This window comes from Sorex fumeus, unplaced genomic scaffold (genome assembly GCF_029834395.1).
Source record: "Sorex fumeus unplaced genomic scaffold, SorFum_2.1 ptg000029l, whole genome shotgun sequence".
NCBI lineage: Eukaryota > Metazoa > Chordata > Mammalia > Eulipotyphla > Soricidae > Sorex > Sorex fumeus.
This window is the reverse complement of record NW_026606086.1, coordinates 17,820,738-17,833,030: the sequence shown is the minus strand read 5'-3', so window position 1 is coordinate 17,833,030 and position 12,293 is coordinate 17,820,738. Positions and strand designations below refer to the sequence as shown.

Below are 12,293 nucleotides of genomic sequence, written 5' to 3'. Positions count from 1 at the left end.
AAACAATGAAAAAGGACGGAGGACAGAAATGGTATAGGGGGAGAGCACATGGCTTGCATACAATAATTTATTATTATTATTATTATTACTATTATTATTATTTTGGTTTTGGGTGGCGGTGCTCAGGGCTTATTTCCACCTCAGTGCTCAAGGATCATCCGTGATGGGGCTCCAGGCACATATGCAGTGCTGGGGATCGAACCTGAGTCAGTCACATGTAAAGCAAGCATGCTACCCACGGTACTTTCTCTGGCCCAAATAATCTCATTATTTTTATTTATTTTTTTGTTTTCTTGGGCCACACCCAGTGCTCAGGGGTTACTCCTGGATCTTTGCTCAGGCATCACTCCAGGCGGTGCTCAAGGGACCATACGAGGTGCCGGGGATCAGACTTGGCTCTGCTGCATGCCAGGCAAATGCCCTGCCCGCTCTCCTGTCACTCTAAGAAGAGGGGCAGAGGCACAGGAGAGATGGGGGAGGTGCCCAGGACTTGCTACCAGGAGACAGCTGTGAGCCAGGTCGCGTTACCTGCCGTCCAGCTGGGAGTGGGCATGGCCCCCAGAAGGCCTGGGTGTGACACCTGGGTCTGCCCATCCCCAGGGTCTCGTTTAGCCTGGACCATGCCCACAGTGGGTCCAGGCTGGCCCCAGGCACAGGGAGGTCTGCCTACCCAGTCCTCTGTATCTCCGCCCGAGTTCCTGTGGGTACTAAGCATCCCCTGGGTGCTTAGTACCACGCCTGGCTCAGCGCGGTATGCACGCGGGTCGGGAGCAGCTGGAAAATCGACCCGGAGGGGAGGGCCGCACACCTGCAGGGGGTCACTCCCCCAGGACCGGGCTCCGGACCCCTGCCCCAACAGGCGAGGCCCACTTCCTGTCCGAGCAATGGGTATAGAAGCCGCCCGGAGCCCCGCAGAGCTCAGGTGAGCCGAGCGCCTCTGGGGCATCGATGCCTGAGCTAGGACTCCGGCCAGCGCCTCCCGGACCGGCGTCCGACGGCGGCGCAGGGCGCGCGGGGCGCTGCGCACGTGCCAGGTGGGGCGAGGGCGGCGGGCAGCCGGGGCTTGGGGCGTCCCGGTGAGTGGCAGCGCCCCTCCGTACCCCGCCTCCCGGGGCGCCGCGCCCCACCTGTCCGCTCGGGTCCTCCCGGAGGTCCCCGGCGCGGAGCGCGGTGTCCGCCGTCGTTGCTTTGATCCCGGGGCCGCTCGGATGAAAGTGGCCGCGGGCGGCCCGCGCCAGCGCAGCGGGGCCGGCGGCGCGCGGGGCACGGGGCGCGGGGCGCGGGCCGGGCTCAGGTGGGCCCGTCGGCGGGGCGGGGGCGGCGGCGGGGCGGCCCGGGCCGCGCTGCCCCCCACGGAGCCGGGCCGGGAGCGCCTCCGGCGGCCGCGCCGGGGTAGTCCAGGCCCCTCCGTCAGGCTTGCGGTTTGGGAAGAAAAGGCGAAGCCTCCGCCAAGAAAGCAGCGAGCGCGGCCCCCTCCCCCGCGGCCGGCCGGGCGGCGGCGGCACATCTAACGCGCGGGCACCCGGCGGCCGCGGCCCCCGCAAACTACGCCCAGGCTCGGCCCCCGCCGCTCATTGGCGCGGGCCGGAGCCGGCGCACCCAGAGCCGCCGCCCGCGGCCGCGCCGAGCCCGCCGCCCAGGCCGACGGCGCCGCTGCGCCTCGACGCCCCCCGCCGCTCCGCCGCGCTCCGCAGGTGGCCCCGCGCGGGCGCGACCGGCCATGGGCCCGGGGGTGCGCCTGCTGCTGCTGCTGGGCCTGCTGCACGGGGCCGGGGGCGGCCAGGCCAGGAAGGGCTGGCGCCGCCGGGGCCCCCCGCCGCCCCCGCCGCCCGCGCCGCGGCCCGAGCCGGCGCCGGCGCCCGAGCCGCCCGTGGAGAGCTTCCCGCTGGACTTCACGGCCGTGGAGGGCAACATGGACAGCTTCATGGCGCAGGTCAAGAGCCTGGCGCAGTCGCTGTACCCCTGCTCGGCGCAGCAGCTGCACGAGGACCTGCGTCTGCACCTCCTGCTCAACACGTCGGTGACCTGCAACGACGGCAGCCCCGCCGGGTAAGGCCCGCGGCCGCGCCGGGCCCCACGGGGGCTCGACGCGGGGAGGCCGCGGGGCGGGCGGGACGCGGGCCCCGCGGGGCGGCCGCCCACCCACCCGCGCCCCCGGCGCCCCGGCGCCCCGTGCCCCGCGCTCCCCCGCGCCCGGCGCGCGCAGAAAGAGGTGCCGGCGGGCCCTCGCGCCCCAGCCCGCGGCGGGGGCCTCGGGCACGGGCGCAGGTGGGAAGCGGCCCCGCGGGGGGCGGCCGGAGGGGCGGGCCCGAGGGGCGCCCCCGGGACCGGGCGCCGCGCCGGCCGCGGCCCCGCCAGCCTGGCGCCTCACCCCTCCACGCCCGCCTGGCGCCCCGCCGCCCGCGCCCCACGCGCACCCCCGGCACCGCGGCCGGCGGCACCGCCCCCCGTGCGGCTGCCGGCGCCGAGCTCTCCGCGGGTCCCGCGCGGGGCGGGCCGTGGGGATTTTCCACGGACCACACGGCCCCTCGCCCTCCCGCCCCGCGGGCGCCCCCTCCCGGGCCCGGCGCGGCCGCTGCGGGCCGGGCCGCGAGCGCCCCCGCGCGGCCGCCGCCCAGCGCCGCGGCAGGTGGACCGAGGGGCGCGGGGCTGCGGGGGCGCAGTCCCGGCCCCGTGACACCGTCCGCCCCGCAGCTACTACCTGAAGGAGTCCAAGGGCAGCCGGCGGTGGCTGGTGTTTCTGGAAGGTGCGTCTCGGGGCCCGCGGCGGTGGGGGGTGCCCGGCGCCGCGGGCTGAGCCCTGGCCGTGCCCGCAGGAGGCTGGTACTGCTTCAACCGCGAGAACTGCGCCTCCCGCTACGACACGTTGCGGCGTCTCATGAGCTCCAAGGACTGGCCGCGCACCCGCACGGGTCAGCAGGGTGCCGGGCGGGAGCGGGAGGGCGGGCGTCTCCACGCAGGGAGGGCACACCCCCGCGTGCCGCCGTGCCCAGGGCCCCTGTCCCCCGCGCAGGTACCGGCATCCTGTCCTCACAGCCCGAGGAGAACCCCCACTGGTGGAACGCCAACATGGTGTAAGTGGCCCTCCCGGGGGCTGCCCCTCGGTGCCGGCTTCCAGACCCAGCCGCTCACCGGCCCCTGTATTCCAGCTTCATCCCCTACTGTTCCAGTGACGTTTGGAGCGGCGCCTCCTCCAAATCCGAAAAGAGTGAGTCACCGAGGGCCGACCCCTCCCCCAGCCTTGGAAACCTGGAGGGGGGGCTGCCCCCCCACCGCCCAACCCTCCTGACTCTCTAAGCGCCCCCCCAACGCACCCAGGCCCCCCAGAAACCTCCTCCTCCCCCTGTGCTGCAGGTGAGTTCGCCTTCATGGGCGCCCTCATCATCCAGGAGGTGGTCCGAGAGCTCCTGGACCAGGGGCTGAGTGGGGCCAAGGTGCTGCTGCTGGCGGGGAGCAGGTGCGCGGGGCGCCCGTGGGGGTGTGGGTCAGGAGCAGGAGCAGGCCCTCCCACCCGTCCTCACACCTGCCTTTCTGCAGCGCCGGGGGCACGGGGGTGCTCCTGAACGTGGATCGGGTGGCCGAGCAGCTGGAGCAGCTGGGCTACCCTGGCATCCAGGTGCGGGGCCTGGCCGATTCGGGCTGGTTCCTGGACAACCAGCAGTACCGTCACACGGACTGCGTGGACACCATCACCTGTGCGCCCACGGAGGCCATCCGCCGGGGCATCAGGTGGGGAGGGCGGGGCGTCCGGGCAGGAGGCGGGGCGTCCGAACGGGGCGCGCGCCTTACCTGCACGATCGACCAGGTACTGGAACGGGTTGGTTCCCGAGCGCTGCAGGCGGCAATTCAAGGAGGGCGAGGAGTGGAACTGCTTCTTCGGCTACAAAATATACCCGACGCTGCGCTGTGAGTGGCCGTGGGGTGTAATTCTTGCGGGTACCACCAACCCCTCCCGGCCACGCCCCATCGCCCCATAGCGCTTGGCCAAGAATTTCAGTGCGGTTCTCATGACTCTGCCCTGGTGAACAGCCCTCTTCCCCTCAACCCCACGCGCTGGGGTTTGTGAGCCCGGGACTGGGCAAAGCAGCCAAGGGGACCCAGGCCCAGAGCAGGAGCTGAGGGGACATGGAGCCACCAGGCACAGCGGGTTGGCAGAGAGGAGAGCCTGCGGGATGGGGGCAGAGTGCTGCACCGTGCTGAGCCACGCCCCCTCCCCAGGCCCAGTATTCGTGGTCCAGTGGCTGTTTGACGAGGCCCAGCTGACTGTGGACAATGTGCACATCCCGGGCCAGCCACTGCAGGAGGACCAGTGGCTATACATCCAGAACGTGGGCCGTGAGCTCAGACACACGCTCAAGGACGTGGCGTGAGTCAGCTGGGGCGGCCGAGCAGGGTGGTGTCCTGGATGGAGCAAGCAACAGGGGCGTATGGGCACCCGCCAGCTCATTTGCGGGCTACTTGGGGAGCCTGGGAGGCTGCGAGGTGCCCAGGCAGGAGCTGGGGTAGTGAACCTGTGAGAGGTGCAGCCGCGGCAGTGAGCTGGGTGTGGATTATGCCCGCGAGGGTATGCGTGTCCCAGAGGGTGCCTCCGCATGGGGCCTGGGGTGGGCTGCAGTCTCCTCCCTTTCATTTTGCTGAGAACCCAAAGCTGCTAGTAAATGCCTGATATTCGCCTGTCTGTACACCCCCCCCCCCTTAAGCCTGAGAGGCAGGCAGGCAGGCAGGCAGGAGCGTTTCAGCGGCGCTGAGTTGGGGGGGGATATATGGGACTGAGGGGCTCACGGGCCTCCTCCCCTCCCCACCAGGGCCAGCTTTGCACCTGCCTGCCTTTCACATGAGATCATCATCCGAAGGTCGGTGACCCTAGTGCCTCCTCCCCCTCAGCTCGACCCGCCCTTGACCCCTGCGGAGCACTGCAGAAGGGTTTCCTGAGCTTGAACTGCTTCTGCATGCAGCCACTGGACGGAGGTGCAGGTGAAGGGGACGTCCCTGCCGCGGGCACTGCACTGCTGGGACAGGAGCCTTCAAGAAGCCCACAGGGGCAACAAGACCCCCCTGAAGGGCTGTCCCATGCACCTTGTGGACAGCTGCCCCTGGCCCCACTGCAACCCGTCCTGCCCCACCATCCGCGACCAGTTCACGGGCCAGGAGATGAACGTGGCGCAGTTCCTCATGCACCTGGGCTTCGACGTGCAGTCCGTGGCTGAGCAGCAGGGGCTGGAGCCCAGCAAGCTGCTGGGAATGCTGAGCGGCGGCCGCTAGGGGGCGCCCGGGACCGCGGTCCGGGCCCTTGGCGAGCTGGGGGCGCCCGGAGAGCGGGATCCCCTTGGCGAGCTGGGGGCGCCCGGGACCAAGGTCCGGGCCCTGGGCTAGCTGGAGGCGCCAGGGACGCGGGTCCAGGTCCTTGGCGAGCTGGGGGCGTTCGGGGCGCTGGATTTCCTTTGGCAAGCTGGGGGCGCCCGAGGCGCGGGTCTGGGCCCCTTGGCGAGCTGGGGGCTCACGGGGCGTGGGATCCCCTTGCCGAGCTGAGGGCTCTCGGGACGCGCGACCGGACCCCTCGGGGAGTTGGGGGCGCCCGGGGCGCAGGATCCCCTTGGTGAGCTGGGGGCGCTCGGGGCGTGGGACGGGGCCCCTCGGGGAGTTGGGGGACGCCCGGAGCGCAGGATCCCCTTGGCGAGCCGGGGGCGCTCGGGGTGTGGGACGGGGCCCCTCGGGGAGTTGGGGGCGCCCGGATTCCCTTGGCGAGCTGGGGGCGCCCGAGGCGCAGGATGGGTCGATGGGTAGCTGGGGGCATCTAGGGTGCGGGACGGGTCCTCGGTGAGCTGGGGGCGTCTGGGGCGCGGGTCCCCTCGGGGAGCTGGGGGCGGGCGGAGGGGCGCGGGTCCCCTCCGGGAGCTGGGGCACCCTGCGTGGAGCAGCCCGCCCTGCTTTCCCGTGCCGCCGCCTGAGGATCCCCGCACCCCGAGGAGTCCTGGATTTGCTGGCCAGCCCCGTCCCAGCCTCCCGCCCTTTTGTATTATTTTATAAAGTGACTTTTTTTAATTAATTTTTAAAAAGAAAATAAGCAAGAAATATATGATGAATGGTAACGTTTTGTAACATACTTTTTTTTAATAATGGAAAAAAGCCAAAGACAAGAGGCTGGCGGCGGCAGCCGTGTTTAGGGGCAGCTTGCCCACCGCCCAGCACACACCCCAGTGGAGCGAGCCCCGACTGCGGGACAGCTGATGCCACGTGATCTGTCAGAGCTCTGCTGACGTCCCCAAGGGGTGGCCACCCCCAGCGCCCCAGTTTCAGACATCTCACATAGGGGCCCTACTGACCCTTAGTGGCGGCGCCGGGACAAGCCTGGCGCTGCCCCCGCTGCGCGCACGCGCACGCGCTCCCGGTGCCTGTCGGGCTGAGCGCTGGGCTCCGTGCCTGGCTGTAGCTGGGGAGACCTCTGTCCACTGTGCCCGCTGCCAAGTTCTAACGGTGGGTTCAGCATGCTGCAGGTTCCCTGTGCTCCCTGCAGTGAGCTAGGCACCCCAGGAGAGGGCTGTGTGCGCCCCACTCACCTGGAAAGCCTGGAGGCTGGGGGCTGTGGAGAGGGACACTTCGGGCATTTCCCATCTGTCTCTGTCTCCAGCAGACCTGGGACCCCTGCACCTCACCCTGCTGTTCGTGTCCCAGAGAGCGGAGCAGGTGGTGCAGTGCTAGTGGACACAGCCCCACTGTGGCCCTGGTGAGACCACAGCACAAAGAACACAGATCTGAATTCTACCCAAAGGATGAAATCGTGCCCAGAGGCTCCTAACGATAAAAAATAAAGGGGTTGAAGAGATGGTACAGGATGGATGGTGTTTGCCTTGCACATGGCCCACCTGGGTTTGATCCCCACCTCCCCTTATGGTTCCCTGAGCACTGCCAGGATTGACTTCTGAGTGCAGAACTAGGAGCAATGTAACCCCTAAGAATTGCCAGGTGTCCTTCCACCCCACAAAAAAAATGAAGTAAAAAGAGGAACAGAAGAAAAAAGACCCCCCACCCCGGTTTTCCAAATAAGTTATATAGATGGGGTCTGAGAGACAGTGCAGAATTAAGTGTACCTTAACATGCAGATACTAATGCTGCAACCCTGGTTCCCATCCAGCCTGGCACTGAATATAGTCCTGAGCACTGCTAGAGTGGCCCCCAAAGAAAACAGAACAACACATTACGAGGACTCCCCCATAGAGAAGAAAGAGCAAAACCTCTCAGACCCTAAGTGTGTGCTGGGCACAGAGATCCCTCAGGGACACAGTATGCCAGGGGGGACCCCACACCTGGATCAGCTGATGAATCCTGTTGGGACATGTGGGTGGGCACCAAGGAACTCTTCACCCCCAACTCACCCACCTCCTTCCATGTGATCACAAGAAAACGCTGGACCTTGAGCCCAGAGAGTCCCAGAGATACCACTGCCTGAGGGACAGAAGCTCAGGGCCCTGTGAGTCCAGGAGTAGGAGAAGTGGCTTTATCTAACTAACTTCCGCCTCCATGCAAGACTAAGGAGTGGGAACACATGCCCAGTGTGGGACAATCTCTCTGCCCAGTTTCTCTGCACATCTGAATCATGCTACAAATGAAGTCTTGGGCCCAAGTCATAGTACAGTGGGTAGAGCCTTTACAGTGGGTAAAGCATATGGCCAGCTGGGCTCCATCCTTGTCACCCTTTATGGTTCCTTTTTTTTTTTTTTTTTTTTTTTTGCTTTTTGGCTCATACCCAGTAAAGCTCAGGGGTTACTCCTGGCTCATGCACTCAGGAATTACTCCTGGCTGTGCTCAGGGGACGATATGGCCATATGGGATGCTGGGAATTGAACCCGGGTTGGCTACGTGCAAGGCAAACGCCCTATCAGCTCCAGCCCCCCCTTATGGTTCCTTGAGCCCCACCAGAAGTGACCCCTCAGCGTGGAGCCAGAAGTAACCCCTGAGCACCGCTGAGTGTGGCACCCAAACAAACGAGTCTTAAAATTTTAAAAATGAGCATTTTAAGTCAAAGATATTATCATTTTTAAAAATTATACTAATAGATACTGCATTAAAATATTCAATCTGGGGCCAGAGACAGGACAGCAGGGAGGGCACTTTTTGCCTTGCATGTGACTGACTTGTGTTTGATCCCCAGTACCCCCATATGGTCCCCTGAGCACCTCCAGGAGTAACTACTGAGTGCAGAGCCAGAGTAAACCCTAAGCACCCCTGGGTGTCCCCTACCCAATATATATAAATAAATCTGGGGTTGGATCAACAGTAGTAGACGTTTGCCTTGCACGCATCCAATCCCTACTGGAACCCCAGCACCACATATGGTCCTCCCCACCCACCAGGAATGACCCCTAAGCACAGAGCAGAAATAAGCCCTGAGCATGCAGCTCTCCTGGGTTCGATTCCTGGAATCCTATACGGTCCCCCAGCCCCACCAGGAGTGATCCCTGAGCACTGTCAGGAAACAGAAAACACAAAAAACAAAAAGCAAAAAACTTGGAAGACCCTGAAAAGTCGGTCCAATCAGCAACTGGTGTCCCTATGGGTGGGGCCCTGCTGTGGGTGGGGCCTTAACGATGGGCGGGAGGGCGGGGCCTTCCTGTGGGCAGGTCCTTGTCCTGGGCTGGCCGTACTATGGTACTATGGGTAGGTCCTTGCCGTGGGCGAGTCCTGCTGTGGGTGGGGCCTTGCTATAGGTGGGGCCTTGCTTGGGCAGGGCTGGCCATACTATGGGTGGGTCCTTGCCATGGGTGTGGCCTGTCATGGGCGGGGCAGGATATGGGTGGGCCCTGTTGTGGGCGGGGTCTGATATGGGCGGGGCCTTTCTGGGGCAGCGCTTTGTCCTGGGCAAGCGTGGGTGTGCTGTGGGTGGGGCTCACGCATCTCCTGTGTCCTGGCTAGGTTCCTTCAGCCCCTGGTTCTTGACCACCTCTGGAAGCTACCCCAAGCACTGAAGGAAACCCTGACACCACCAGATTTGGCCCCCAAACAAAGCAAAACAAAAAATTGAAATGGGGCTCAGAGAATCCTGAGGCTAAGGCACTTGCCTTGCGAGAAACCTGGCTCCAAACCCTCCACATACAGCCTCTGAGCACAGAGCCAGGAGGAGCAGCCCCGGAGTGCTGCAGGTTGTGGCCCCCAAACAGAAGCAAAGCAAAACTGAGACATTTGAGCTGGAGAGACCGTACAGAGGTGTGAAGGGCACGCGCCTTAAGACCAAGACTTTTTTGATCCCTGGCACTACATTTGGCCCTCCAAGGACCACCAGCAGTGACCCAGGAACACTGCCAGATGTGGCCCAAGACCACACCGAAAAAAGGGTGGGGACTGGACCTACTTCCAGCATCTCAATCCCTGTGGCCGCAGCAGATCACCCCATTGTGCGAGGCATGAGTGTACTGAACAATCAGTCTGTTGAACTCTGTCCACTCACCATGGGCCTGGGATGGGCTTCCAGAGGTCTGGGTGGCCTGTGTGAGGTCCAGTGTTGCCCAGCTGGGATGAGGGAAGAGGCTAGAGACCCATTGCTTTGAAGGGTCACACTGTCCCCAGGCACGTGTGGATGCACAGGCAGCACACAGGGCAGAGCTGGGCTGGACCCCACTGGGCCTGGGCCCCCTGGAATTGGGGCTCTCCACAGAAGTGCTAGCGATGGCCTAGAAAGGGAGACTGGGCACCAGCTGAGGCAGCATGGCAGGCCACTCTGTCCATCTGTCTGCAGGATGAGCCCACCCCAGGGCACAGGACAAACTGGGCATGCTGGGGTCAGGGAGAACTGACTCCAGACAGGAGCTAAGAGGAGGCAAAGACTGCAGAGTGCCCTGGGGGCAGTGGGTGACTGGGGAAGAGCATACCCTGGGCAGAAAGGGAGGGAGGGAGGAGGCATCTAAGACAGGCCCTCTTGTACGCCTGCAGCGCTCAGCCCTGCTCATCCCAGGCCTGTGGGGCACAGCGACCCTGCCCCTGCACTGGGTCTCCCTTCCCTGGTTCTTCTTCCCCTGCTGTCCCCCTAGAGGGCTCTCTGCCACAAGGACCAGCCAATGGGCTGTGGGCGGAGGCTAAGCTGCTTTTTCTACCAGGAGTCAAGGAACAGGGAGTAAAAGGTAAAGAGCTGGGTAACAGTCTCCTCCAAAGCTGGCTGTAGCATGTGGGGGGCTCCGAGGCCCCTCCCTTCCCTCCCTTCCCTCCCTCCCCTCCCTCCCCCACCTATCTCCCCCATCTCCCCTGTGGGGAGCTGCATAGAGAGGGAAAAGGGTCCTGAGGCTGCCTGCCCTCATTCCCCATAGCCCAGCAGCCAGAGTGGCCGAAGGAACCCCGCCCCCACCGCGCCAGGCTCCTCCCCTCAGCCAGCCCTGTGGAGAGACAGAGGCGGCTGCTGTGGAGACAGGGAAGCACAGCTGACAAAGGGTTAATGGTCCCACCGGGGCTGAGGGCTGAGGTGCGACCAGGTCAGATGTTCCTCCAAAGGGGACAGCCGGCTGGGCTTAGCCGGTGAGCAGGCTGGGTGCAGGGCTGTCCCGGTGCCTATTTATAGCCCGAGGGTTGGGGGGCGGGGAGGCGCTGCCTGCTGCAATGTCACCCGCGTCATCTCTGCTGGAGGCGCAAGCTGCGGGCACCTACCGCTGCCCCCGGAGGGGACAGAGGGGCCCGGGCCCTTCAGGGACCCCCGGGTGCACGTGAGGCGGGGGCTGGCCAGATGGGCAGCACCTTGGAGCCCCCTGGGGGGGGCTACCTGCAGCTGGGGGCCATCATGTCCCCCGTGGGCACTGCCCGCGTGCTACAGCTGGCCTTTGGCTGCACCACCTTCAGCCTGGTGGCCCACCGGGGTGGCTTCGAGGGCGTCCAGGGCACCTTCTGCGTGGCTGCCTGGGCCTTCTGCTTTGCCCTGTCGGCGCTGGTGCTGCTCTGTGAGCTCACGCAGCTGCACAGTTGCCTGCGCCTGTCCTGGGGGAACTTCACGGCGGCCAGCGCTATGCTGGCCACATTGCTCTCGGCCACCGCGGCCGTGATCTACCCGCTCTACTTCACCCGCAGTGGGTGCCTGCCTGGTCCCACCGGCTGCACCACCCGGGACTTCCGCCTGGCGGCCAGCGTCTTCGCAGGGCTACTCTTCCTGGCCTACACCGCCGAGGTGGCACTGACGCGTGCGCGGCCCGGCCAGGTGGCCAGCTACATGGCCACGGTGTCGGGGCTCCTCAAGATTGTCCAGGCCTTCGTGGCCTGCATCATCTTCGGGGCGCTGGCCCACGACAGCCAGTCTGGGCGCTATGCCGCCACACAGTGGTGTGTGGCTGTCTACAGCCTGTGCTTCCTGGCCACGGTGGTCGTGGTGGCCCTGAGTGTGATGGGCCATGCCGGGGGCCTGGGCTGCGCCTTCGACCGCCTGGTGGTGCTGTACGCGCTCCTGGCCGCGCTCCTGTACGTCAGTGCGGCTGTCATCTGGCCCGTCTTCTCCTTCGACCCCAAGTACGGCCAGCCCCTGCGGCCACCAGACTGTGCCCGCGGCAGCTGCCCCTGGGACAGCCAGCTCGTCGTGGCCATCTGCACCTACGTCAACCTGCTGCTGTACGTCGTGGACCTCGCCTACTCCCAGAGGATCCGCTTTGTGCCTGCCCTGTAGACCCGCCAGCACCGTAGGGCGAGCAGGTGAACAAATGGACTCGGGGACCGGCTGGAGGCTCGGAGCTGCTGGGGTGGGGTGGGGGAGAGGGCCCGGCCCTGCTCTCTGTGTCCTGCCTCTGTCCCTGCCTGCTGCTCCCTCGGTGCCCAGAATACACATGATGTACAAATAGTCGTTCCTTTGAATTGTGCTGTTGAACTGAGCCCTCTCTCATCTGCAGCCCAGTGCTTGGTGCTAAGTGACATCCTGGCCCCAATTTGTCTGTCCTCTCGAGCTCAGTGCTGGGCTACTGAGTGCTGCTGTGGTACCGGGACCCACTTTGTAGAGAGAAGCATTGAGGCGGGAGTTAGGGGGCCGCCCACCCAAAAAGCCCTCTGGGCGGTTCACCCCAAGAAGTACTAGTCAGGACCAGAGTGGATGGTGGGGGGTGTGGGGAACCAGGCCCCTCCTTGGAGCTTGCAGAGGGTCCCCAGGACTCAGCAGGATTGTGGGCCTGTCCTGGTCACGGCAAATGAGGGTCAGGTCTGCCAGATCTGCATGACCCTGTGAAGAATGCAGAGGGAGGGCTGCGGGGGCACGGGGTAGGGGGCTGGGGGCTGCGGGCCGTGGGCTCCCACTGGGATCCAGCCTCTCCCAGGGCTGCTCGGAGTGGGGAAGACTGACC

The 12,293-nt window shown here is 65.1% G+C and overlaps 2 protein-coding genes across 2 annotated transcripts; both read left to right on the top strand.

The window, feature by feature from the left end:
- Nucleotides 1-1,293: 1,293 nt before the first annotated feature.
- NOTUM (notum, palmitoleoyl-protein carboxylesterase) lies at nucleotides 1,294-5,572 on the top strand. The gene is made up of 11 exons (XM_056115728.1): nucleotides 1,294-2,049; nucleotides 2,695-2,747; nucleotides 2,817-2,912; nucleotides 3,014-3,074; nucleotides 3,150-3,208; nucleotides 3,355-3,457; nucleotides 3,538-3,729; nucleotides 3,806-3,906; nucleotides 4,219-4,366; nucleotides 4,806-4,853; nucleotides 4,956-5,572. The coding sequence occupies exons 1-11, from the start codon at nucleotides 1,721-1,723 to the stop codon at nucleotides 5,260-5,262; spliced, it is 1,497 nt and encodes a 498-aa protein (XP_055971703.1). The 5' UTR covers nucleotides 1,294-1,720; the 3' UTR covers nucleotides 5,263-5,572.
- A 4,839-nt stretch (nucleotides 5,573-10,411) lies between these two features.
- Nucleotides 10,412-11,708, top strand: MYADML2 (myeloid associated differentiation marker like 2). Its single transcript, XM_056115741.1, has one exon. It carries the CDS (start codon nucleotides 10,706-10,708, stop codon nucleotides 11,627-11,629), a length of 924 nt encoding a protein of 307 aa, XP_055971716.1. The 5' UTR covers nucleotides 10,412-10,705; the 3' UTR covers nucleotides 11,630-11,708.
- The last annotated feature ends 585 nt before the right edge of the window (nucleotides 11,709-12,293 follow it).

Coding starts and splice junctions, on each gene's coding strand:
- MYADML2 (XM_056115741.1), top strand. CDS start 10,706: ATGGGCAGCACCTTGGAGCCCCCTGGGGGGGGCTACCTGCAGCTGGGG.
- NOTUM (XM_056115728.1), top strand. CDS start 1,721: ATGGGCCCGGGGGTGCGCCTGCTGCTGCTGCTGGGCCTGCTGCACGGG. Junction 2,050..2,694: donor AACGACGGCAGCCCCGCCGG/GTAAGGCCCGCG, acceptor TCCGCCCCGCAG/CTACTACCTGAAGGAGTCCA. Junction 4,367..4,805: donor CACACGCTCAAGGACGTGGC/GTGAGTCAGCTG, acceptor CCTCCCCACCAG/GGCCAGCTTTGCACCTGCCT.